The sequence below is a fragment of the Sylvia atricapilla genome, chromosome 2 (genome assembly GCF_009819655.1).
Source record: "Sylvia atricapilla isolate bSylAtr1 chromosome 2, bSylAtr1.pri, whole genome shotgun sequence".
NCBI classification, from domain to species: Eukaryota; Metazoa; Chordata; class Aves; order Passeriformes; family Sylviidae; genus Sylvia; species Sylvia atricapilla.
The window spans coordinates 36,505,450-36,533,398 of NC_089141.1; the positions used below are offsets into that span (position 1 = coordinate 36,505,450).

Here is a 27,949-nt window from a genome sequence, read left to right on the forward strand (position 1 = left end):
ATCCACCACTTTATGAACACTTCCAGGGATGACCACTCTCCCACTTCTGTGGGCTGTTCCAAAGCTTTACAAATCTTTCTGCAAAGAAATTTTCCCTAATATCCATACGAAACCTTCCCTTAGTGCTACTTGAAGCCATTTGTTCTCATCCTGTCACTTGTTACCTGGGAGAAGAGGCTGATCCCCACCTGGCAACAGTCTCCTCTCAGGTTGTTGTAGACAGTGAGAAGGCGCTCCCTGTGCCTCCAGACTAAACACCCCGAGCTCCCTCAGCTGCTCCTCTTAGGACTTGTGCTCCAGACTCCTCCCCAGCTCCGCTGCCCTTCTCTGGACACGCTCCAGCCCCTCAATGTCTTTCTTGCAGGGAGGGGCCCAGAACTGACCACAGGATTTGAGGTGTGGCCTCAGCAGTGCCCAGTGCAGGGGGACAATCTGGTCCTATTGGCCACACCCATGGCTGATCCAGGCCAGGACGCCATTGGCCTTTTGGCCACCTGGGCACAGCTGGATCATGTTCAGCTGCCATTGTCCAGCACCCCCAGGGATTTTTCACTGAGCAGCTTCCCAGCCACTGCCACCAGCCTGTAGTGCCTGGGGCTGTTGTGACCCCAGTGCAGGACTTGGCATTTGGCATCACTGAATCTCATATAATTGGCCTCAGCCCATTGATCCAGCCTCTCCAGTGTCCTCTGTAGGGTCTTCCTACCTCCTTCCAGCAAATCAGCACTCCCGCCCAACTCGGTGTTGTCTGTGAACTTGCTTAGGGATGTTGTCTTTCCTGAATGAAGGATACAGGCTGGCTCCAGAGAAGACATTTCTGTAAAAATTTCCATCCTGACTAATTTTCTGCACTGGAAGGAAAAACTATACTGATATGCCAGCAAAACCACTCTAACTTCCAGACAGAGGTACCATCTCCACTTTAAACACCCAGTCTAAAATAATGCTTTACACATGGTTTATTTTTCTGTTTACATAGTTTTAAAATGTACTCCTAAGCCAGGGAATTTTTGTCCGTACCTGATTCCATACATACAGTGGACATAGTTAAATAAAGCTCTTCGTAGCGTAGTTGTATCAACATCCTCATGTGTTGCCATAGTGTTATATGTGAGGTTATACACCATCCGAAACTTCTCATCCAGGAGATGCCCAATATCAGAATAAAGCCTGTTTACAAGGGAAAAGCCATGATTTTCCCAAGTATAGTCCTGCAGGAAGAGAAGAAAATATAAAAAAGCACAAATGAAATGAATTCCTGATGTCATCTTCTCTACAACTCAACAGATTTTGTTGTCTGATAGTTATGACTTTATTCCCTTCCAAAAATTTGCATTTTGAAATCTTCATCCACATCAGCTGCTCTATTTCCCCAGAATTCTCGGCAACGAATATCATGTTGCGACACCCCAACCGTGGATATCATTAGCCTACAGGAGAAAAAAACCCAAGTTTTTCCTAAAGTGCTTAGGGAATCTTCTGCTTTGCCACTCTGACCAATATCATTCCATGTGGGATTGGCCTTTAATTTTAAAAACTTAAAGCCTTTAAAATCTTAAAAACTTAAATTTTAAAAGCTAAGCACTAAAGCCTCAAAGAGGAGGCTTTAGTGCTTAGCTCCAAGTAGGGATGTTTACTTCCAGCCAGGATGTACAATCATTGGGTAAAGTGCTGAACCATCCCTGAACAAATTGATAAAATCCAGGCCGCTTTGGTCTTAGACAAGCACCTGGATTGCAAGATAAAAGCCTGCCTGCTCATGTGAGGAATGGGAAATCTTTGCAGAGTGGTGGCACCGCAGGAAGAACCATTCTGCTCCAGAGCGGGAGCAAGGGCGTTCTGCACTGCCATCACACAGAAAGTGAAAGCCTGCCCACATCCTTGTCAAATGCTCTATTATCCCATCACTGATGGCATCTTTACAGCTGAGGGCATCACTTCCATCTCCTTCCTGTTTCTGACTGTTTTCCAAAGGTACTGCCAGGCCAGGGTCCTCACCTGGGCACCCTGAAGCATGTCTACTGTCCCATCACCCTGAGACAGACAGCAGGGAAGAGCAGAGCAGTGCTCCGTTGTCTCACAGAGCCTTCAATGGCATCTAAAATGTATCACAACATTACGTTTGGCCTCTGGCTGCCTCTGGCTCACAAAAGACTGTAAGGCTTGTGAGAAATATATGAGAAATATGCCGTACCCATAGAGCCCTGGAAAGGTGTCCAGGACATCACAAAAGCCTCTGAGAGCCAAAAGGCCCAAAGAGGGGAAAGCGCTGTTGACTAACAGCAATTGATCCCTATTATCAGTGAAACCTCTCCCCCAAAAACCAGCTGAAAGACATTCTTCTGTGTATAGAATACTTTTTTCTATTAATGAATTAAAAACCATAGAAAGAAAGGCAGTTTTGTTTCATCAGAGTAAGGCTTAGACTTATTGCAGGTGTTTTGAATGCTACTGAAATTTAAGTATCATTATTAGCAGTGAATTTGGGAGGTTGTGGGTATATACATCCAACTGTTTTAAGAGTAGGACATAATAAAGTTGAATTATCAAGGTGACTTCTTTGAATGGAAGTCAGAAGCTGCCCTGTTTATTTAAGAGCAGAGATGTTTCAGTTCCAATTTCAACTTCTTTGGAGCTTTTTTCCAAGGGAGCCTGCTGCTCCTAAAGTAGTTAGGCAGATTGTTTGATTTATAGGCACTGACTATGCCTTATTCTTTTTGGCAGTAATAACCTACATCAGGCTCATATAAAGACCACAGAATAAATTATCCAGTTCAGCAGAGACTGCTATAAAGCTAAATACATTTCCTGAAAGTGATCATGGATTCTTTATTTTACAGTCTTAGATACATCTTCTGACCACAGAGTTTTCCTGCACCCACTGTCATTTTAATTGAAGTTCTCTGATTTGGCTGAAGATTTCTTCCATTGCTTTCCATTTACTTCTAGACTGCTTATGAATGTGCTCTGTAAGATGGAACAGAACCACCCAGAATGTCCCTCCTGTTATATATAATACAAAGTTCATGATTCTGGTCATGGCAAAGGATGTCAATATATAAGACAATGTACAGGTAAAATGTATATTCTGTTTTTCCAACAGCATTGAGAAAATTGCATTAAAATACAGCAAAAACTTCAGATCATATTTAGGAATTCCTTTTCTTTCACAGCATTCCAAGTCCAGAGATTTGGTGCACATATGAGAACAACAGTCCCCAAATCACTCTCACAGACATATACATAGCCAGGTACTGACAGCCACTGGACAGAGAGTACTTAGTAAAATGACAGGAATGAAGAGTTGCTCCAGTGGATTTTTTTTCTACAATATCTGGAGGGATCGGAAAGAAATTTTTGTTTTTCTACCTTTCCCTTTTATTTCAGATACACTGTACAGTTTTCAAACATTAATACTGGTAATAACTGAAGTAAGATGGAAAGCCACGTATTGCCTTGCCAGAGACTGACAAATAGTGAAAGTCTCCATCTCAGGGAGATTCATGTAAGGTTGTGAGTTATTTAATGAACCAGGACAAGGAAAGGAGCATACAACAAACATGTCCCACTATAATCACTTTATGCTCTGTAGTGAGATATATAAACATTCTTTGAGTGAATGTGCTTTAAAGAGATGGTACCTGAGCTCTGAATGTTGGCAGATGGTCTTCTCCTCGCCTTGCAAAGTCTTTGTACCCAAACCCAGGATCTTCAACGTAACGGGAGACATCTGTAGACATTATTTCATCATCAAATGCTGGGAATGAAACAGCAAAATGCTTTGCTTTAGGCAAGAACATGAGTTAATGGTGACTTCTAATGACCACTCTACTACAGGACTAGAGGACAATTTTAGAAGTTATGCAAAGGAGAAGAGTGGTACAAAGGAAAGAAACGTTTTAATTCTCATCTGCTTGTATTGGATACATTGCCTTCATTGACCCCATTAAATGTCAGCCTATACCAGACATCTAATGTACTTCTACAAAAAAAGAGATGGGCTACACTTCTGTCTAGAGGTTTCCTTTCCTCTCTGTTGACTTCTGAGGGAGTTAGTTTCTTAAGTCAGGAATATGAATATCATTAGCAAAGTCACTGTGTTAGCATAAGAAAAAAAAAAAGGATCCTTGACAGCACAATTGTTGTACTGAGCAGCCTTTGTGTCAGGAATCACACCAGCTCTGTTCTGTAAGCTGGAGTATAAGCAACAGAAAGCAACATAACACTCTGCTGGCAAATATCAGCTGAAGATTATATGAAAGCCAAGAGCTCTACAGTACACCAGGGTGAAATTCTGCCAGAAGCTGTAGTAACTAAGCATCTTCAAAGAGCTCCAAAACATATCACTAAGCACACACAGGTTCTCTATCAGGAATCAATCTTTCCCTCCTAAATAAACAGGTGGCTTGATTGTTGTAACCACCTCTGCAGAAGTTGACTACTGCATAGCTGACTGCATTTGACCCTGATGTTAAAATCATGGCTTGCTTCCACATGCATTGACAGAACAGTTGCCATATGTCCACTGTTAGCACCTTGAAAAGTCAGTTAATCTAAGAATTGAAGAAGTGCTTTATCTCCTCTTTGCCTCGTTAAACAATCAAAACATAACTGTGTAGGAAGAAGCTTGGACAACAGCTGCTACAGTAAATTCTCAGCAAAGAATAAAAAACCTTTACACATACACTCCTCTGCCCTGACAAGGACTGGATTTCATGAAAGGCCCAACACAGACTCCTCAACTGAAATCAGGAAATGGTAAAGAGGGAAGAAAGTCAACAAAACTGCCAGCAACCCCATCAAAAAACCTTCCTGTCTTGAATGACCCCTTTTCCCTAAACACCTGAAGTTGCAGAGACTCAGGGAAGTCCTGATTTGATAATGAAACTGCAATGAGTGTCCATTTATCTGCACTGCTAATACTGCCTGACCAAAGGAAAATACAGCAAGAATTCACAATGTCTATTAAAAAAAAATCCAGCTTAGTGTTGCTGGCTGCATCTTTTTCAGAGATTTTCCATGTTCCTGAAGAGGCACAAAACAATCCCTCTGCTGATCCTCAGTACATTCTTCCTCCCTTTTGGGTTCTTTGCACAAACCCATTGATTCTTTCGAACACATCTGGTCTGAAGCTGCAGAGACCTAAATTCACTAAGAACAGTGCAGTAAAATGTGAAGCATTTTAGTGGTCACTTTTTAAAAAGACACAAGCAATCATCTTCAAGTAGCTTCTACTATGAGGAAATAGCTAGAGATACTGATTGTCTTAATAATATCTTTCTTCTAACACTTTCTTTGGGAAAAAAATAACACCTTCCTGTCTGTATGAAGCAGACTTCATTCTGTAATTTGTTAGAGATGAAGGCCTCCAGAGCATATGAAGAATATGGGAAAAGAAAGTTTCAGCTCAAAATTTGGAAAATTATTTAGGAATAAAAAAATGTTACCAATGTCTATCAGAAGATAGGCAATGGAACAGCACAGCAGTATGGATCCCTCAGAGCAGCAAGATGGAAATGTCCTTTCCAGGTGGGCAGTAAATGGTAAAGTAGCTGAGTCTCATCATCTAATTCCTAAACTAAATGTCATATCTGAAAGCTACTTATGAGTGTCAATGAAGTTCTAAGCACCACAGAAGCTACATCTGTGAAATATTACTGAACATTATTACTAATTTATTAATTTAAATTAATAACAGAATCAATTAAATATATTAATGATATATTATATTATTATAAGAGAAAATAATAATTAAGTAGATAAATAACAAAATATACAATAATTATATTACAATTATATAAAATTATTATAAATTATACAGAAGATGAATTAGATATAATATTAATTATAATTAATAATTATGTTGATGATACAGAACATATAAAGAAAGAAAAATGTACACCCTGCTTTTTAAGGAAGCCTATAGGCTTTTTTTTTTTTTTTTTTTTTTAATATTCAAAAGCTCAATTTCAAGTAGTAGAAAGGATGATGTTATTTGTCAATCAAGAACTCCTAAGGTGATGAAGCAAAAGGTAAGACCACCCTTACTACACTTCTCCTAAATGAAGAGCCAGAATTAAGAAATGGACAGGAAAAGTTCCACTCACTGAACCAGTTTCAAGCACTTATTTCTTAAAAAGCACAAACAAAATTGCATTGGAAAAGCACAAATACCTCCACTAATTACTAGCAGACTCTCCTTCTTCTCCTTCTCAAAGCGAGTTGCCATTTCTTCCTGAGAGGCTTCTTCGTCCTCTTTATCTTCTTGAAGTCTCTTCATCCTTTCCATCAGGGCCTCCAGCTCACTTAAAGAATCTGCAATCTGCAAAAACACCATGACATTCTGCAAAATTAGAAGATAGACAATGTGTGTCATCTTTGGATTTCATGCTAGACAACCAACGTTCTCGAAACCAGACAGCAGCAGCAAACACAGAAACTCAAGCCAGAATGCATTTTGCCACATCCAGCACAGACAAACAGCTTTCAGACAGCAGGAAGACAGGAGCTGGGAAGTGTTAATGTAGCCTGCTGCAGTAATTCACTGCAGTGGGATTAACAGTGAAGAGGCTGTGTTTGAGTGTGGAAATCATAGTCACTCATATTCCACCGCGTGGAGAGCTCAGGAAAATCCATCTGCGTGCCCTATGTCTCTCATAAAACAACTTTTCATACTAGGGTAACTACATTCAGTCCACTGGTAATGCAAAATATGTTTCTGAAGAGAGGCAGTGCAACATTGCCTTACAGAAACACAACCTGAGACAGCAAATCAGTACTTTTCTTTCATTATGTGTGACTTAAACAGCCACTATGTTGACCCTTTTTCTAACTTTTGTGAGGAAAAAAGACCTCTTTTTCCTAGAAATACATCAAAGTTTTGGGTGCCCTCTACCCATCATTCAGATTTTCATAAGATAAATTATTTAGTTTTTCTTTTCCATCTTTTTGGGTCTGTTCTTTTGCCCATAGTTAACAATTGTTTCAGCAGACTTCTCACTGCTTAGCGCTCTGCCCACTACAAATGGGGAGGAAGGCACCTCCATGGCATGAGCTGGCATGTTTTACAGCCCAGAAATTTAAGACACAGTGATTGAACTGAGTGATGACATGCTTACATTCTACTGCTAATTGTAAAAATCATATCTAGCAACTCTGCTCATAATCCTGATCTTCCATCAAAGCAATGAGGCTAATTCATTTGTCAGCATTAATTCAAGGGTACGTCTTCAAAAGCATTCTAGAGCAACTTTCAGGAAAAAATGTCCAGTTAATTAACTAGTAATCAAATTAATCAAGTTAATTAGCCAGTAATCAAAGTTCTCTGTTGATTCAAGACTGGAACACCAGCATGAAGAATTAAGTAATTTTATTTCAGACATTTCCTCCCATCTACATGGAAGGGTTTCAAACTGTTTCATGACTGTAGGCCTAGAAGTAAAAATTATTATTATTACTGTTATTACTACTACTACTTCTATTTTTCTTTTCACTCCCTGTGTTAGGAACATGGGTGGAACAATGCTCCTAGTGTGGAGTCAATGTCACACTGTCTAAAGAAACTGGGACTTTAAGCTTTCTGCTGAAAGAAAAGTTTTAATCTTGCCTGATGGGTGGTGAGATTAACTATCAGGATCACATTGCTCTGACTACCATCCACTGTTACAGTGTGGTTTTCAACAGATTACACTGGAAATTTTCAGAGTGTATGTAAGAATTACCAGACTCAAGCATTCCTGTAAAGTAGACAAAAAATTTCAAACTAAAATTGCAACAGGAAAAAATGGAAGAAAGTTTTCTTATACAAAGCAGAGGCAAGCAAAAGAATTTTCTTGCAACACTAACCCCAAAGTTGCTACTTGTGAGGGATGCATTTTCTATGTTGTTGTCATTGGCAAGATCACAGACACAGAAGTTGTTGACTGCTATAAGTCTGACTCCATTAGATGTATCCGGATCTCTCTCTGGATTAATGCCACTACCAAATACAAAACTCGCCAAGGCATGATAATGTGCCAACAGGACAACAGCATGCACCAGTTCAGGAAGAGACCAATTATTTTCCCCAGTCTTGACAAGTTTCTGAAATGAGAATAAAAAAAGTGTAAATATAAAATTTCTTTTGGCCCCCAGCTTTTCTATAAAACTACACATTTCAAATAGGGATTGATTCTTTCTTCCAATAATGATACCATATTCCCCTTGCACACAAACTCTCACTGGATAAAAAAAAGAGACACCTAATATATTACTTCTTTTCTTTTGGGCTATTTTAGCCAGTGCTATTCCTAAAAAGAAAATCTTATTAGCCTTGTCACACAGGAGAATGAGCTTGTTTGGTGCACTAGTACTTCCCTGAACTTTTAAACTCAGAGTAATGAAGCCTAACAAGGCACTTGCACAGCTCTTGGCAGTTCTTTTTACCAGACATTTACTGGTATTTACAGGGCATGACTGAAGAGGTACCTGGATGTGCTCTTTTGTGATCAGCCAGGGCCGGTGTGCAAGAAGTTTGTTTATTTCATTCAGATTTTTCAGCCTTTGGGGAATGTATTCTAAACCATTCAACCACTCTGCAATCCCGCCAGTCTTCAGAAACTCATCAACGTGCATATTTATTAGGTAGGAACACTGATGTCTGGCAGCAGCCTGGAATAATTAAACACAGAATGAACAGTGCAGCACATTAGTGTGTAATCTGGTTTTGCTGTGGGTGGGAGACAGGTTAATAACACAAAACAAAAGTACAATGTCACTCCAAAAGGCCTTGTGCAAATGCATTGCAATGCATTTCTATACAGTATGGAGGATTCTCCAATAAAAATAAAATTGTTTACTCTGGATTGCAAAATATAATTTAGATTGGAAGTGATCACTAGAAGAGAACCCTCTGCTCACAGGGCTGACTTAGAATTTGTTGCTCGGAGCCTTGTCCAGACAAGATCTTCACCCTTAGAGATCACAGAACATTTCTTGGTTCCTGCTGCAACATCCTCAGAGAGAATTGTTTTCCTAGTGTCTATATGGAATTTCCTGTGACTTGAGTCCACTGCATCTCATCCTACTGCTGCACAGTGATGTGGACATGTGAGAGGTGCCGCACTGTGGGAAAGAGGGAATGATGTAGATGCCAATTCTCCCTTCTCACTGAAAATCTTCTCGCTAGGCATGTTTTATTGTGATAAAAATCTACAACAAAAATATTGCCTCTGTCAAAACAGCACCCTAATTTCTCCTTTTTAAATTAGTCCTTTCTTTTCTTCCTTTTTAAAATACAGAAATCAGAGTTGCAGGAGAAGGTTGACAGCCTGTAGGTACATACCATGATGGCAATGTAGTGCCTGTAGGGCAAAGGAAGGGGCCCATCCATGCGCAGCATATAGAACTGGCTGCGGAGGAAAGACTCCAGGTATTGAGTATGGATACTCATGACCTGTGTGATGTTGTCCAGGCGACCAGACGTAGAATATTCTTCCACAAGAAGATTGGTACGTTCATCCAAACCGTTTGCTTGCATAACCTTGAAAATAAGATGGAGAAATATTAACAGAGGAAGAGATTTTCTCTTGCTTTAGCCCTGGGGAGAAACACGCTGCGGTATGAAAGGTTTATCAGTGCCCAGACTTAGAGACAATGATGGAGTTCTGGATGTGTACTTGCAAACATACATGCCTGCATGTTTGCAAATACATATACACAGAACCTACTTGTATACTGAGAACTGAAGAGCACTTTACACTGAACCTCTTCTATTTTGTATATTTCTAAAAAAGCCCAAACCATTTTTCTATACATTTTCTTGAAACAGAGGAAGTCACAGATGCTGAAATCAAACTTGTACAGAGAGCTGGAAGTAAGTAAGATCTAAATGGAAAGTAAATTCTTTATGGAAGACAACCTGTATAGACACACACCACCTGAGTGCTCAGCCCTAAAATCAATTTTAAAATTAATGGAGAGGAACTGGATTATGTAACCAAATTATAGAAACAGCCTGGCAGTCTATCTCTTCTTGCATAATTGAAGAGGAGATCAAGTGCTAATTTGTCCGTAACATTCAGGTATTATTTAGAATAGGAATTTAATGCTTTCTTTAAACAAAAGCTGTTCTTTAATTATTCCAACCAATTCAAACCTTGGGCACAAGATGAAATGAAACAGCAGAACAGTAAGTAACTCTTGCCTTGCAAGCCCTGACACAGTATGAGTGCTATTACTCAGTGTTTATCACCAGGAACAGCCATTCTCAACATGTTCACCACAGAACTTACAAGCACAAGACTAGAATACATAGTATTTATTCTGACACTGTGCAGTGATAAACCAGCCAGCTTATTATTGCAAACACCATGAAATAAGAACATATTTTAGCTGTTTTACTGCACATGAAGCTAGAAAGTGCTTAAAACCGAGAAGCAAAACGCTTTTGGAGAAATACTCTATTTAAAGTATGTTTTCATCTTTATGATGGGCTGATGAGTGGACCATGTCTCAAATATTTTGCTATCAGATCTTATATAGAAATTACATACAATGAAATACAAAAAACATACCACATTTTCATTTCTCCCCGCTGTACTTTTCTGGTTTAATTTGTGAGCTCAGAAAGAAAGAGGAAAAGCAGCTAGACAGCTCCATCATTTTTACATGTGTATCTCCACTATGGCAGCTTTTCTGTGTTTCATACACAAACCTTCTCCGTTGTCCTTAATGTTTTTACCATTAGAATTTTATTCACACATTACAGACCATTTTATATCCCTGTATAATCCCTCGCTCCACTCCTAGGAGTCCCCCTTATTCTTCAACAAGTGCATCTCCCATGTATTTAAGAGATTCTTGTCTCATTTAGAGGTTTCTTGGGGAAATAATATTTTTTTGTGTCTCTGGTAAGGTTTCTAATCTTCTCCAGCTTGTCAGGAATTTTCCTTGTAACACTGCAAGTTATAGAAAGAAATCCTGCTGACAGAATCAAAATATAATCCTGTAGGACTGTGCTGTTGCTATGTTATGTATAGCAATATGCCATATGATTATTTCTAAACTTTATCTCCATCTCAATTACTATCCTCTTCATACTGTGCATATACTTCCTCCTGATTTATTTCCATCCACATATTTTTTTAAATTCTGCTTTCAAAGCCTTGTAGCATGTTAATAGGAACCTTTACAATTAAGTCATTATTTATCTGCCCATATTCTTTCCATTGCAACAATAAAGCAGCCTTTGACACCAGTAGTGTTATTATCACTTCAGTGTGTTACTATTCTGACACTAAACCCTCTCTATTCACTGTACTATTTCATGACAAGAAATGAGAAAGGTAGTTGTTTAACAAACCACAGTTGGCATTTGTCATGGTAGAAATCTCGAGCCCGAAATCCACTCCTACCTTTCAACCATAAATTCTCTCAAGAGCCACAGTTACAGTCCAAGGAGTGAAGTCATATTTGCAGGTTCTCTCAAACTGAGGGTCAGGCACTGCCCTGAGAGCTACATAATCACATTGCTGCAATGCTGGACAGGCTTCCCCCCGGGTCTGGCATTATAAATAATGTGTTCACACTGACCCGAGAAGAGCAGAGCTATCACTCATGGCTGTCTCTGGGAATGCTGGTGACAGAAAAGATGTCAAACAGTACCACTTGTGTGAAAGGATGGGGTGTCAAACAGTACCACTTGTGTGAAAGGATGGGGTGGATCATACCCACTGGAACCTGCTCCAGAGAAACCATTCCTTTTGCTTTCAAGGGAGCTCATCTAGGTACCATGGAACAACCACAGTCGTAGAACCATCCTTCAGTGTCATTATTTTCAAAACCATCCCCAAACCCAGCTAACTGCAAACTTACTTCATTCTCTGGTATAAAGGCACTTGGTCCTCTTGTCAACGGCGGGGAGACTTGTACTCTCTTTTCCTGCAAAACAGTCCCATAGTTCAGTCACTGTCAGGAATTACATATTCACCTCACAAGATGAGATCTTCAAGGTCTGGATTCAATTCTCTTCTCAAAGCCCCCTGGGTGTGCACTGAGGATGTATGGCATCACACCACATTAGATCAGCTTTGCATCCGCCTGTACTTTGCATGAAGGAATGGCATTCATTTTGGCAAGGAACAGCACCAATTTTGGGCAGGGGTAAGACAGAAACAACCCCCAAAAATCTAATCCCAGTTGGTTTACAGACCAGTTTGAAGATACACAGACAACAGCAACAAAACATCTGGCATGATGCTAAAATTAGCCATTTTACTTGACTGAATGGAAGTTTGAAAAGAGAGGGGGAAAAAAAAACCACACTCAGGAAATTATAAGCAAGATGCTGGCTCTTTTCGATATCAGCATTTGATGAGATCCATAGTGTTGTGAGGAGCATAAGAATTTTATGTGCCAAATATTGGCACAAAAAACAAACTAGCAAGACCCATTTACATGCATTTTCTAGAAACCTGATGAAAAGGCCACCTTGCTCACTGCTGCACTGGAGCACAGTGCCTTGGTGTGCAAACCCCAACTATAAGGCAGGAGGATATATTTAGTACAGAACAAGCTGATAGTGTAACAAGAGCCAGAGCGCTTTTTTGATTTATTTGGGATAAGAAACTGGACTAAGATAAGATAGACTGTGCTGCCAGCCAGAGGAGTGAAGGGGACCTGAGGAGGCTGCCTGCTCCTCCAACTCGTCAAGGGCAGGACAGACACTGTCCACATGATTCCTGAGCAGTGCTTGTCCAATTCTCCTGGAGGTTCCTTCCTCTCCATGGGTAATTTATTTCAGTGACTAACTCCTCAGACTGTTAAAGTTTTCCTAATGTCTAATCTGGATTTCCCTTGCAATAATTTAAAGCAGTTGCTTCTTGTCTTTTCTTCTTTTCCTCTTTAGGGTTATTTTCCATCTATCTGGCTGGCTGCACACTTGTCTCAAGTCCTTAATTGCAACCACAGTGCTGGTGACTCTTAATATGTTATCCATAAACAGCAGTACTGGATTTGCATACTAAGTATTTTGTGCCCCTAACATAAAAGTCTGAAGTTTTCCATAACAAATGACTCTTAAATACCTCTACCAGGGGGGCTTTAAGCTTAACTGCTGTGTGCACAAACAGCAGTGCCAGTTCCATAATGAATGTGCCACTGATTTTCACGCAGGAAAATTAAGCCACTGGAGCTGTGTAACTATTGTCCTGATCCTTAAAAACATCCTGTCCTTTCTAAATTAGATTAAGAAATAACATGCAAAAATCAGCAATGATAATTCAGCAAAGATGTTCCAAAGCAAACTCTCGCAGGACAACTGAATTTGTGACTTTGGAACAATTAGCTGCTAAAAGATGCAGAAATAAGCTGGATCAACCACATGAAGCCCAGCAGCCAGGAGACAGCTTCCTGCATATGCTGCCTACTGTCACAGCTCCAAAAATCCTGTAAAATACTTCTCATGTATAAAAAGTACTCAATCTAAAGTATGAAGAAATTGTGAAGAGAGTCCTTGTATCTGCACATGCAACCCCTTCCTCACACAGTTACAGAGGGCACAGGAAGACATCTTCTGCCCTCACATACACAGTCTTGCCAGTAGCCAGTCATTTCTGCCAAAATTAAAAAAAAATAAATGCTTTCCAACATTGGATTCAAGCTTGGATTTTACTTATTTTATGAAGGTATCTGGAATTTAAAGCTTAAAACCTTTATTTCATACTAAATAATCTGGAAAAGTAGCTTGTGAGAGTGATACAATTTGGATAGCTGTACACTGTCAGCTTTTGCTGGAGCACAGGTCTAAACCAGAGCTGAACCTTCTTTGTCCTGCTGTCTGATCTGCACCTTCTTCAGGCTCTGCAAAGCTGGTCCTTGAGGCCAGACCATGGCAAAAAAAATCTCTTTGTTTCTTCTAGCAGTATCTGGGCTCCATTCCCCTGTTTTCCCATTCAGTGTGACTGCTATTACTCCTTTGAGCCTGCAGATAAGCTACTGCTGAGGAAAGGAGGAAATGGTACTTGGGTGGATGAATATAGGCAAATATCAACAGTTAATTCCTGTGAATGATGACAGAAAGTCCAGGAGATAGTCAGACATGAAAAATGTGTGCTAATCTACTACAAAAAGAACAAAATTCAAATCCTTTTGGGTGGTGGCAATTCTTAAAAAAAAGTCAAGCCTGGAAAAAAACCAATGCAAAACAAACAACCAAAACAAGAACAAAACCCCAAAAGCCAGAACATGATCATTCAAGTTGATGAGTTATCACTAGACACTCACAGGGAGCTGGGTTTTTTTTTTATATTAGAAGTGTATATTCCTCCCTTCCATCAACAAGAAAGATTATTTTGCCATCTTGCCAAAGCTTTTATTTTATTAGAACTGGTTAAAACAAGCTTGTGAGGAGAAAAGGAGCAAGCATCATCTGGTTGCACAAGTTCTCCGGATGCTATTAATAAAAACATGTGAAGTTTACAAGCATTGAGAAAGATAATGTTGGCTTTGTTGAGCTGCAGATAAGAACCACTGCTTCTGGGCATGCTTTATCTAGGACAATGATTTAAAGTCTACCCATGAACCCAAACACAAAAAACAGTATATGGGAATTAGAAAGGAACAATGCAGATTTATGGTCCTTAACAGCAAAAATTCTTGCAAAGCTTCTTGTTTTCCAAGAAAGCCATTTTGGTTTTCTGTCCAAGGTTTTCTGTCCATTTTGGTTTTCTGTTCATTTTGGTTTTCTTTGCAAGTTACACTAACTATCACTAAGTCAGCCAGAGTCCCAAATATCTTATTTGAAATTGGATTCTTTTGCTAAGAGGCTGAAGAAAGAAACAGGTTGCTCAGCAACTAAAATGTTGCGCACACATCTACCAGTCATTTTCTGCTTCATGATCCTCCAGAAACACACTGCTGGAGCAAGAACAATTTCCATTTACATTAAGGCTAGTACCTTTTTGAGGGCTGTTTCCTCAGAAGGAATGAGATGATGAAGGGCTTCAAAGCAGAAAAATGTGTGCCTGAGCAGTTCCTGAGGGAACTGTAGAGAGGGGCTGCTGGAAGCCAGAGCCTGGGAGCAGGTTTAGCAGCAGTGTCACTGTCACACTGCGGTGTCAGACAGCAGAACGAGACCTCTGTGGAGCACGGGAGAGCTGATGCAGGAATCCATGAAAAATCCTACGTAAGCTGTACCTGTGATTTCTTCCTGTCCTTAAACTGCACTTGCAACGGTGTCAGGAGCTTCAGCAGGAATCTGAATGGTGACAAAGTAGGAGCATTTCCCCCTTTGCCCAGCTATAAACTGTAAGAAATACCTTTGTCCTTGGGTGAGCTCTGCACAAACCCACAGACACAAATCTGCACCTTGTCATCTCGTGGGTTTATTTTCAGTTGTGGCAGGGACTGCACACCCTTCCCTCCAGAGCCAAGATGGGCACTGGGATGTGGCACCTGCATCTCAAATAGCTGCCAGGCTGCGGTGGCAGAGCAAGGAATGCCAAGGCCACTGGGGTTGGTGATGTGGCCATGAAGGCTAAGGAGGAGCAAACATGAGCCCTGCTGGCACTGGGATAGCACAGCGGCTTTCCTCCCAAAGCCTAAAGCAAAAGAAATAACCTTTCTTCCTCTTCACCACCACATGAATCACTGTGTCCTCAGGCTTTAAAGAAATGGCTATTTTTAGCAAGCTGTAAAAGGAGGCTGTTTTGTTTGAGAATGGAAGTGCTAGCTGGTGGGGTTGATCAAACAGCTGCTTTAGGAAGTACTTCTGAAGATCTACCTATTCAGAAAACATGGGAAAGAAGCAAGTGCACTGCTACGGGTGCATGGGGGCTTCTTACACACACGGCACACAAAATCTAATTCATCCTGGATTTGACATCAAGGTGTTCGTGCTTCAAAGGGAAGGGGAGAGGGGAATCACAGGGAAGAAACATTCAAGAGGGAATTTTGTGAGCCATGGCAACGCTGCCCTGCAAACTCCCAGTTCAGGGCAGGGGTCTGGGAAACACCCATGAAGGCTCTCAGAGCCTCCACTCTCACAATATCTGCCACCACTGCCAAGACATCAGGATAATAAATGACACCAGGTCAAATATAAATCCTAAGGGTGTCCCAAAATTAGTTTCTCCTGAGGAAAAACTCTTTTTCCTAAACAAGCAGAAATGGTTTTTTGGGGGGAGGAGAATGAGTAACTTATTTATTACACTTTTTCTTATATTATAATCTACATGCAATTTTGCTACCATCTAGCATTTGTAAGGATCATTGTTATTTAAATACAGTGGTCTATCTCTTTAAAATACTCATTACCATCTGCAGCAATAATCTCAATCAAGTCTGTCACTGGGTGGGAGTGGAGAACTGGATTTAGGATTCCCTATCTGGGGCTGAATCTTCCCAAAGGAATTGGGTTTTTTCCCAGCTTCAGATTTATGTTACAGTTCTTCACACTCAAAATACGCCAGTTCAATCTCACAGACCTAAAGTTATGGAGCCCGCATTTGGTTTTCAGCCGACAGGCATAAATGACTTTAACTTTAATACACATTACAAGCAGCATTATTTGCTGCTGCTGATTAAAACCCTACCTACAAACTTGGTTTCTCCTCCTCCCACTGTTGTTACTGAACACATTTTCACTTTTGGTTCTTGGATCTTGAAACAGGGTCTACCTCGACTGGCTCTAATTACAGTCAAATGCTCTCATTTTCAGCAAATTGTAACATAATTTTAGTCATACAGTCATACTGGACCATCTGCTTATTCTATTCTCACTGAAAACAGAAGAAAGCATTAAAAAAAAAAGCTATCTGAACACTGGTTGTGTCTTACCATCTACTTTTACTCAAATTCTTCCTTAGGATGCAGGAGGGATTTTGTTTATTTCTGTGCACGCCAAGTTGCATTTTAATTTAGCCACGCAACTTTGGCAGAGGAAGAGAAGTTTAGAAATGTGGCAGAAGTTTAGGATGTATCCAATTCATTTTAGGTGGTAACTTTATTATTTGTTGTAAATTTTCAGAGGACTGACGTAATAGTTAAAACTACACAGTGTCGTTGACTAAAATGAAAACTCACTAGTCACAGTTTACCTGTCTTCACATGTCAGTTATCCTGGGAGACTCTGATTGACAAGAACAAAGAAGTATATTCAGCAAAGCTGTGAAATTTTGACATTCATTGACAACAATTTACTGATTTATAATTCTTTAAAGAAAAAAAAAGTCTGTTTATGGCATCTAATGTAATAAAATTGGGAGCCTTATAACTTCAGAACATATCTACAATTCATCTCACATAAAGTTTGCATTGCAACTTCAAAAATTTAGATATGCGTTTGAAGGGTAAACCTTGGTGTCCTGTTATTCAGAACAGTTTCTGTAGAAAAGGAAAAGCCAAAAGACAAAAATGTGAAGAGCATTGATTTGAATGATGCATAATAATTTATTTGCTGACAGTGCAGAACTCCTCCTTAGAGCTGACCCATTCCTATAATTAAACCCAGGATATAACTCCAGAAGCAATAAAAGAAATGTTCAGAACAAACAACGTCAAAAAGTTGAGAGTTCACAAAGCAAAAGTCCTAGCCTACGGTTATTTGTTAGGGATATTTCAAGTGATTTTGCAACAGTTTCTTCCTCTTAACAGACTGTCCAACTCCAAAAATGCAAACTAAGCCATAAAGATGAAAATTAGCAGAGGAAGTCAAACAGCAGGAAATATTTTTTAAATGGAACAGCATTTCAAAATACTTAAACCAGTAACTTTTAACATTAAGAATTTGGCATCTTTGTGCCTCACAGCTGATGAAGTGGTGCAAAGAGCTGGGAAGAGAGCCAATATAGTACAATTGATGGAGAGCTTTTGCTCTGGTAACAGGTTACAGCCCTTTTGGATTTCACACAATAAAAGGAAGCCTATCCCAAGTTCCCATCCCTCCACCAGCTATTAAGAACACAATCCACACTAATTAGAAACCAAAGGTCAGCAATTTCTACCCAACCTAAGATGGATGGTCAGGCAGGAGAAGTCCCACAATGGTTCCTTCTTCTTTGAAAGATATCCGGAACGCTCAGCCCACGATAGAAAAACTCAGCAGAGAACACGAACTTACTGGCAGAAAAGCCTATCACCTTTTCCATAAAGCACACCCACATCTGAATCCTTACTACTCCTACTGCTGGATCTCCCTCCTTCTCCTGGAGATCACTCCTACGAACCAAAACCAACCTCCAACTGCAACTAGGAGCACACAGACAAGGACTGCAAGTCAAACGTCAGAGTAACAAGTATGCTGAAAAACACTATTTAAGAAACCTGAACTGTATTTCACAAATTTTTTTAGGTCACAATAGATCTAGAAGTATCAAGTTAAAGACACACCTGTAACTTAATATTGACTGAAGTTCAGAGTACATCTAGCACTGTAAGTAAGTCTGAGGCTCCTACACAGAAAAATAGAATGACCTTCACAAGAAACTTTGCTCAACTAAGGGTGCCAAGCCAAACCCAAACACTGATTATTAACACCTGAAAAGGATGAGAGACAAACAACTACTTTTTCTATTTCCTTGTTGCTTGAGAATCACTTCCATTTAATATAAGCCAATACTCAAAGTCTGATTTTTTATTCATTCTCAGCCCAAATCATTCTCAGATACCAAGGATGAAACACAACTGACCAAACACAGGCACCCAAATCTGAGATAGCCAACTGCCTGCTGGTTAAAATGAAAAAAGGAAGGTGATATCTAACTCAGGATGAGAAAGAACAACTGTGTCATGCAAAAGCCTGAATTTCCACCATAGACTGACAGGACTTCATGGCTAACCAGATATTGGTCTGAAGACCAGCAAAACACGTATCACCAGCAGACAACAAATAGCCTTCTGGTCTACTTCAGCCTTCAAAAAAACAAACCAAGCCTTCAAAAAAACACTCAAAAAACTGCTCAAAAAACCAAAACCAAAATTGTGGGTAGAATAGAAAAAAGGAGAAACAATGCTTCTCTCATCCACCCTTAAGTTCCAGAACTCAACCTCCTTCCCTCCCCTCACACCCAGCAGTAACATTGGAGTTTGTGTGCTCCTCAAGAACTGCCCTCAGGACAGAAGATCATGTGAGTGAATGTCTAGATGATTCAGTACACTACAAGCATGGCAGAAGAGCATTTTCTATGTTTCAACAGCACCAGATACAAAGAGCAAAAGTTAGAAAACTTCAGTGGTTTTAGCTGGGACTTGTTTCATCTGTACCTTGGCTCCCTTCCACCTTCAGGTTTAGTCCACATCTGACATACTGAGACAGACCAGTATTATCTAGTTTGGAGAACATAGCCTTTAGCCATTAAGTTGGCAAAACTGCACTGAGTTAATCTGCCTTCTCATCAGCCAGGATAGGATCTCTGAAGCACCACAGCATATCCTTTAATCCCCTGCCTCCATGCAGAGGGCTGCCTTGTCCTGCCTGAGCACAGCCCATCTAACTAAGCCTGGTTTTGCTCTGCCAGAAGGGTCCCATGAGCTCAGGAGGCTGCAGGCTCAGCGTGGGCAAGGGCAGTGACTGTGGTCACACGGGTGGCCTCCCTCCATCCTCTGATAGAGAGAGCGGATTGACTTCCCCATTGAACCCATGCACCAGAACACTGCCAACAGGTACAACAAACGTTTGCTAGAAAGTGCAGAACAGCAGCTGCTTTGACAGGCCTGAATTAATACCTAAATTAATGACTGAGAGCACAGCCTCTTTACAATACAGTAATTGAATGGTTAAATACTTCAATTCATAAACACACACACATTTGATTTATTGGGCACACTGCCAACTGGAGATTAAAAAACAAAAAGAGAGAAAGACCCCTGGGGTTATGCAAATCCATCATGTATCTCTGGCAGAACTGTCTCCCAAGAATGCTCTACCGAATTTTTAATAGAATTATTGTCTAAAAAGACATGGCTTGTAAGCAAGCAAAATAGAATAATATTCATCCATACTGTAAATGCAAAATGGCATCCTCCTACTGTTAAGAAAGTGGTACAAGGTGTGGAGGCTTTTTGTTTTTGATTTTTCCAAGTATTTCAAAAATGATAAATGATTGAAACACTAAATTAATGTAAGGGCAGTATACTACACAACACTTGGACAATTTTTTAAAGAAAGTCTTGAAAGGACTCCACTGCAATTCATGCTAGAAAATCCTCAAGTGCTACAGTATTTCAGCAGACACCATCATCACCAAGGGTTTATGGAAAAGAAGACGCATTTAACAACATGTTACTGTAAAAACAGACTGGGTCAATTTTTAACTAGGGACTGTCATCAAGGCTGCATTCTCTTATCTCTCCTCTTTGTTACTGGTGTTGCATTTATTACGACAAAGAGCAGAGAGAGATATTTTAGGCACAGTGTGCCCTAAGCATTAGGATTTGGATTTTTACCAAGGTGAGACTCTTGGGGGTTATGCCTACACTGCAGTTGCTAGCACGACTCTTCTACAAGTCAGCTTTAAAGAAGTTCTTGGCTTCACTGGTTTTGAAGAAGTCCTTGGTTAACAATCCCTGAGTTAGGCAGGCAAATGAAACTCTGCTGCACAACAGGCTTGAGAAACCAGAGAAATGTTAAGTCAGACACTGCTGAGTTTCCATTTGAAAGGATGAAGTTGACAGCTCAGAGTGAACATAAAGAGATCTGCTCACAGCAAGTATGGAGTCTTACTATAGCACTTTAATGGCAAAAATAACAACAGTATCCTCCTCTGATTAGCATCTCAGTCCCCCACAGTGGCAGGGAAGGAAGCTGGGCTCTGACCTCTGCACCAGCTCACTAAAATTGTTTTCTTCTCAGCTTAAACTTACCTGTATGATAGACTATCAAAAGCAACAAGGTCTCCTGCACTGGTCTCTGGGCCAAAGAAAGTATTTTGCTGCCTAAGGTGTTACTCAAGCAATGTTTGTGACTTATGTCAAAGACTTCATGTTTACAGACTACCAAACACTGAAAAATCTTCACAAGCCATATGTGGTGGAAATACACCGCAGAATTTAACTAAAGGCAGCAAAGGTTGAGGACTATTTCAATGTGAAAACCTGTTTGACCTGTAACTATGAAATTTTAGATCACACAATCCAGCTTCCCAGGTATTTCCACTACTTTTCACCCTGCAATATCACTGTACAGATTACTCTTCTTGTAGTTGTTCTTTTAAAATTCAGTAGGAGGTGCACTTTGCCTGCTGCCCTGATCGGCCATTGAGCCAGGACACATAAGTAGGAAGTCTGAATTTTATCAGAAGAGCAGCAAGCCTGCTGCAGAGACACATTTTGCTACCTGGAGCGTATCACAGGTGCTTCTTCGTTGCATTTCAGGGACTAGGTACATGAGCAGAAGCCCCATATTCCAGAAATAAACCTGGCATGTGTCTCTGCCAACACTCCTGTTTGGTAAGTCTGTGTCCTTGTAGAGTTTTCAGCTTGATAAAAATTTCTAGGACACCATCTCTTTGCTCAGTAGTAAATGCTGCTGCAGACACACTCCCAAGCACCTTCCACTAACCAAGTACTACATTAAGCCAAATTCTATTCAGAGACATAAGAAAGTCAAGCAAATGGCACAAGCATGGGCTTTCAAATTGCTTTTCCCATACCTTTTATGTACCAAATGATCATAGCAGTTATTTTGAATCTGTGTGCAGGAACTACCTTAAGCATCATGCAAGTAACTCGCCAAAATTCAGAAAACAAAATCCTCTCACACAGATTAAAGAGGGAAATGTGCTCTGCTCAGTACTGGAGCTCCCTCAGCTAGTTTTCTGCTCTCTTTTTCATACAGGATTGTGAAACGCAGTAGCTTGAGTCTTGGAAACAGCAACTCTGAACTGCTGATGTTGCTGTCACAAGCATGTCAAATAATTTTAATTGACTGCCTCCGTGCTGTCACAGTCCATGCATATTGTGCTTCTGCCACCTCCAATAAAAAGATTATGAACCAGCCAGCAGGTGACAAGCTCAAGCAGAGATGCTTAGCCTTTTCCATAATGTGCAACTAAGCTGTGGAAATCCTCGCTGTAAGATGCTATGGACAAAAAGCCAGTGTGTGTTTAAAAGTGAAGTGTTCAAGTTCATGGAAGCGAAATACAAGAATAGTTATTAAATATGGAAATTTCACCTCCAGCTCAGGAAGTTTACAAATGGTGAATACTTGGGAGCCTGGGAGATAGTGCTGTGGGAGTGCATAACAAACTGCTCCATTTTGTGTCTCTTTTCTTCGGTATCTTCCCTTGGCCACTGTCAGAGACTGGAGTCTGAGTTTCAATCTGACCCACTGTATCTGCCCTAATGCTGTCATATATCTGCAACAGACTGGCTCAAAAATACTACTTATTCTTTATGTCCTATGAAAAAATGGAACCTACTTCCTCATTGAGATAGGAATTGGCATGCCCAAGCAAGGAGGCATTTTAGCTAAACTAAAAATTATAGAAATAAGCAATGAAATTATAGAAATAAGCAATGTGCTAATACAGAGTAGATGATGCAGGCCATGTTACAGAGCTCCTTAGTGCCTGGGTGAGCCCATTCCTACACTGTCTGTTCAACACAGGTGGTATCATATAATTTACTTCAGAATCTGAAGTACATCACACTTCAGTTCTTTACTAACATGGTTTTAGAAAGCCAGTGTTATTATTCCCCTTTTCTGAATGCACCTCATCAGAAGTTTCCTCAGTTTAGATTTGAAAAAGGTGAAGAAAAAAAAAGGCTAAGCCTTAAAACAAAAAGACAATATACTTATGAACCCTCACTACTCACCTGATGGGCAGATGATGTTTGTTTAGTTGGATGGTAGTGGAAGTATACAAGAACATATTGGCTATGCTACCTCACCATGAAGAACTTTAACTAAGCCATTTTTGCATTAACATTCAAGACAACATCTAAATATTAACACGTGAGCCTGTCATAAGGTTTCTAATTCATAGCAAAATTTGTGGCCCACATTCCTTAAAATTCCAAGTTAATCCATTGAAAAGCTTTTAAAAGAAAATGAGAAGCCCCCTTGGCACAAGTTTCTTAGACAAATGCTTATGTACAACTGATGATCACTGACTATCTCTGCAACAGTTCAAATAATGTAAACCACACTGAAGCTGTTCTCCTTGCTCTGCCTGGGAAAGGACAGCCCTCCTGGACATCCAAAGGGAGCAACATCCTCCTGCTTTAAGAAAAGCACCTTTTTTTGCCATCTTTCTTTGGTTGATGACTCAGAGAGAGAGAGTGTGCCAGACAAAAATAAAATCTCCCTGACTAACACGCTTTACCTCTAGCCTAAAGGTACAATTTCCAAGAGCAAGCGCCTTGCTGTCTAAGCCTGGAGTTTAAGCCTCTTTTGATTAGTTGACTTGTAAGCATTTTTCAGAAGAAGGTGGCATCCACACCATGCCTCTGAGTTTACTGAAGTAAGTCTTCTTACACAGTCTCCTGAAGGAAGCCCAGGAAAATCTTATAGGTGCTAAGGCCACAGACAGAAAACCATGGGTGAGTCCTTTTGATTTTTTACCTGATAGGAAATCCTTAAATGATCACAAATTAGAACAAATTATTTCTCCAAAGAGTCTTGTTTGCAAAGGCAGGAGACTGTTTTACAATGAGCAGGGAGCTGACACACTGTTTTACATTTGATTAGTCTGGGAAAGTCTGGATAAGAGAGAGACAGGGAAAGACTTCATCTCAGTAGCACATTCGCAAGCCACCGACGTGCTGGAACGACCATAAGAATTCTTGCAGTCAGGCAGTTTCTTCCCCTTTCTTCTTCTTCTTTTTTTTTTTTTTTTTTTTTTTTTTTTTTTTTTTTTTTTTTTTTTTTTTTTTTTCCAAAGAACATTTTGCATCTTAAGCTCCATCTTACCAAAGTGAGTCATTAGTGAGATACAATCTCCAAAACACACTGACTTAATGTAGCAGAGCTGGTGGCAGCAAAGACCTAAGATCCAAATGTATTTTCATGACAGAGCTTAAAAGATATGCTGATTTTCAAAAATGAAGACTCCTAACTGTTAGACAAGATTTATTGCATGTAAATACAGAACTTGTCCAGAGACAGATCAGCTACTCTCTGCAGCCACGCAGGCCAGCAGATTGGCAGAACCTCAGATTTACCTCCACCCTCTGCTGGCAGGTGCTAACATTTTCTCGGAGTCCTGCCTACACTTTTACTAAGAGGGCTTTTGCTACAGTTCAGTGACTTAACTCTACAAAAAAAAAAAAAGCACCAGCAAGTAATGAAGAAATAATAAGCTCACTTATTTTATATATACCCTGCTTGAATAAAGACTTTTGTAGCTATGGAAGAGTGATTAACACACACTGCCTAATAACGTTCTCCACTGCTCTCCAGTCAACTTGTCCCCAAACTGAGACCTTTTCAACAGAGTAACCTGAGCTCCTAAGAGACACATTCACAGCCTTTACTTGTACCAGCTTTACCAGCTATACAGACAGACGTGAGACCATGCAATTTTTCGTCCAACGTTTCTGAGAAACAAGAACTGAGGCCATAGACCTATCCTCACAAACAAGACAAATTAATAATTTTGGATGGCTGGATGCTGCCTCTATGTATTCATGAGGCACAGCTTAACTCAAAGGAGTGTCCCATACAAAACAGTAACAGCACTGGATAGTCAAACTGCTTTTGCTTGTATGGCAGGTTTCTGTTGGATAAATAGGTCAAGTAACTACACCTTTATCTAATACCTTTTGCGTAAGTGGCCTAAAGCGCAGGAGTATGGAGGGAGACCCTCCTTCCGCCTCCGCTCCCCTCTTGCTTTTCTAACCTATGTGTGAAAGATGCTCCCAGTATACCCTCCATGGCTGCAGGCTGCTTTCCTTCCACTTAGACTTGGCCCTGGTGGAAGAGGCACCAAGCTCCATCTCTCCTGAAGAACTACAATGCCAGCTGCAGGCTTCTTCAACCTTTAATTATGTAAAGTTGACCTTTTCAACCAACACACCTTTCCTCCTAACTACTTGTCAAGCACCAGCACAGAGGTGAGACAAGTTTTAAATTGCTGGAATGGAAGTCACTTATTTCAAAGTAGGTCCTACTTGAATGACCCCCAATGTTACCGCCTCATCCAGTCTTTACCCAGTAACACAAAACCTAAAATACAAATATAATTGAACAGTTTGTTTGGGTTTTCCGGAGGGAAAAGCGGATGAAAAATATTTTCTAAAGCATTAATACGGCATAAACTACTCAGGAGTTTTTCTGGTTCTGCCATTCTGCTGCATTTGCTTAAATGTGGCAACTGCAAAATGAAAAAACATTAAATATGCTGGAGAAACAGAACTGAAAAAAAAAAAAAAAACCCCCAAAAAATAAACACAAGAAAGTACACAAAAGGCCGTATCTGATTCTAGTGATATGCATTAGACCTGTCTTCTGGATTTCACAGGGAGAAGGTAATCGGTCAAAATGAACTGTTGACTAATGAACATCAAGCACCTCAAGTGTTCATAAAGTATTTTGATATGTCTCCTACCACTTGGGACTGGAAGCTTGCACCACAGGATACTAACAGGAGTCCCAACTCAGGTTTTTCTAGCCATGATGGTCTAGAAGGAAAATGGCTGCAACTGAATTAAAGAGGATTTAAAAAACATGGGTGGTCAAACAGCTGTCACTGCACGTAAAGGGTGTTGCAATCAGCTTTTGGAGGGAAATGATCGAGTTGGCTCATGACAGGGAGAGAAATGTGGTGCTTCAACTTTAAATTCCTATTTATATAGTGTGTTGTTGTCACCTTATTTCTAGACAACAACCCGGACAAACTGGGAACTTCAGCATGTTTCTGCCTCATATACACATCAAGTTGTGTATAACATGTGCACAGCCACCTGAAGTCCAGCTTACAGAGTTAGTAGTATGGGTGCTTCTCTATAAACAGTTGCCTTAATTTTCTAACTCCAAACCAGATATTGCAGTCAGGTAATCAGTGGAACAATCACATCCTGACGCTGATTTCCAGGGAGGCACAAGGTTTGCTCTGCCTGCTGAATAGCCAGTGGGTATTTGCATGCAGGTAGCACGTTGACTTCAAGACACAAAACATATTGTACTAAAGCAACATTTCAAGTGTTCTTCCACACTGGATGAGATCCAGCTGGTGTCAGGTAGAATATTTAGACAGCATGTAGGCGCTCCATTTCATTAGAGGTCTAATCAAATTTCTAAATGCTAGAACAAATTACTATTTCCACACCTCTAATCAGCAATGAGGGTGCTTTACTGAGAGGAATGTCAATCAACTCAGAGGGGAATATTTTTTATTTTTTTAGTTAATAGGCATAATTACTTTAAAACAGATTTAGAACCATATGGCCAAAACCCCTCCAGATACATTTAGACAATAATGTAACTATATTCCCTTTACCACATGCTACAGCAGGAGATATTAAACATATTTACAAGCACGTGCTATTTAATTAGGTTCAACACTGTTAAGACTGTCTTATTAAACAGTTTTTAACTACAGAATTCATATGGAGGAGAGAACATATGCTGGCTTTCAATTGTTTTGTTGGTATCAGCTAGAGCAAATCCAATGCAATAATAAACTGCCCAGAGACAAATAAATGATGATTTTGAGTAAGCAGCTGTGTACTGCTCTAGAATGGTTTCCACCAAGACAGCTTGTATTCCTTTATTGTCATGAACATAACTTTGTTTTACTGAAGTTATGTGCAATTGTTCAGGAGCATGAATTTTTCATTTGAAAATGTTAAGTGAGGAGTCACTCTTGCAACCATTCCTCCTTTCTAAGGAACCATTTTAATCCATCCTATAAAGTGTTAAATGTGGCACAAATTTACATTTCTCTCCAGTTTCATGACAAGACTAATTTGAAACTTAATACGCTTTAAAACAGATACACAATTACGCATTTTGATTCCAAACTGCAGCAATTGAGACATATTTACTGTATTTATGACTTTATTGCTCATTCTGAATAGATGAAAACCTGATTTTTAAGTTACCTTTTATTTTTCTTCCAAATGTCTTTCGCACTTGCAGAGGTAACAGAGATCTGTGACTCCAAAGAATTCTCATGAATGTGATTCCTGCTGGCTTTCATACAGGTTAACCTAACATTTGTGTATTTTGGAAGACTTAAACCACAAGCCAAAGGTTGGTCCACACACACACTGACCACACCATACTCCCTTGTGATAAAGACTTATTACTTCTGTTCCAGCCTACTCCCAACACATGAAGCCAGGAATACTTCATATTCCACTCCATTATTATTTTTTACCACCTGATCCCCTGAGGAAGGGGACTGCAAGTAGTCTCACACTATTACCAAGTTCAAAAGGTCGGGGGCTGAGCTTAGAATCCATTAGAAATCCATTGCTAGTCTAACAAAACAAGATGCTTACCATAAGAGTAATATGAGAGGCATTGACAACAACAAAAGGTGTTTAATCAGGAGGTTGTATCTGTTTATTTATCTTACCTTATTTCAGGTAACCAGGGACATTCAGGAAAGAATTAAGATATCTCACTAGATTAAGAGCACTGACTTCTGTCTCTTACTCTAAACACCATCACATACACCAAATTCAGCCTCTCCCTAACTTAAGTCCATGACTGCCACAAAGATTATGCCCTACAAGAAAAAAGCCCATGCTTCAAAAACATTCCTCTCAATTTAAGAAAAATGTGAGAACGAAGATATTGACAAATCAGTGGTTGATACGGTCTGCAGCAGGAACAAATAGTTTTTCAGCTTCATAAACACAAAATATTCACTACAATCTATACCAGTATTTTGCCCAAAGTTATCTAATGTCTGATATGCAAGAAGCATCCTATAAAAATTTTTGAAACTAGTGATTAACAGAGACATTTAAAATTAATACTCCTTCAGCACAGCCTCCCCTATTATCAGTAACACTGGTCTGCCCA

General features: G+C 40.0%; 1 protein-coding gene across 1 annotated transcript in view; it reads right to left on the reverse strand.

The window, feature by feature from the left end:
• The window catches only part of SESN3 (sestrin 3), a 39,340-nt gene that overhangs the window by 3,874 nt on the left and 7,517 nt on the right, over positions 1-27,949 (reverse strand). Inside the window, exons 2-8 of the mRNA XM_066312941.1 lie at positions 11,854-11,919; positions 9,323-9,520; positions 8,467-8,649; positions 7,846-8,082; positions 6,175-6,322; positions 3,642-3,757; positions 1,021-1,211 (exon numbers count right to left, since the gene is read on the reverse strand). Coding sequence (XP_066169038.1) covers positions 1,021-1,211; positions 3,642-3,757; positions 6,175-6,322; positions 7,846-8,082; positions 8,467-8,649; positions 9,323-9,520; positions 11,854-11,919 — 1,139 coding nt within the window. The remainder of the gene's footprint in view (positions 1-1,020; positions 1,212-3,641; positions 3,758-6,174; positions 6,323-7,845; positions 8,083-8,466; positions 8,650-9,322; positions 9,521-11,853; positions 11,920-27,949) is intronic.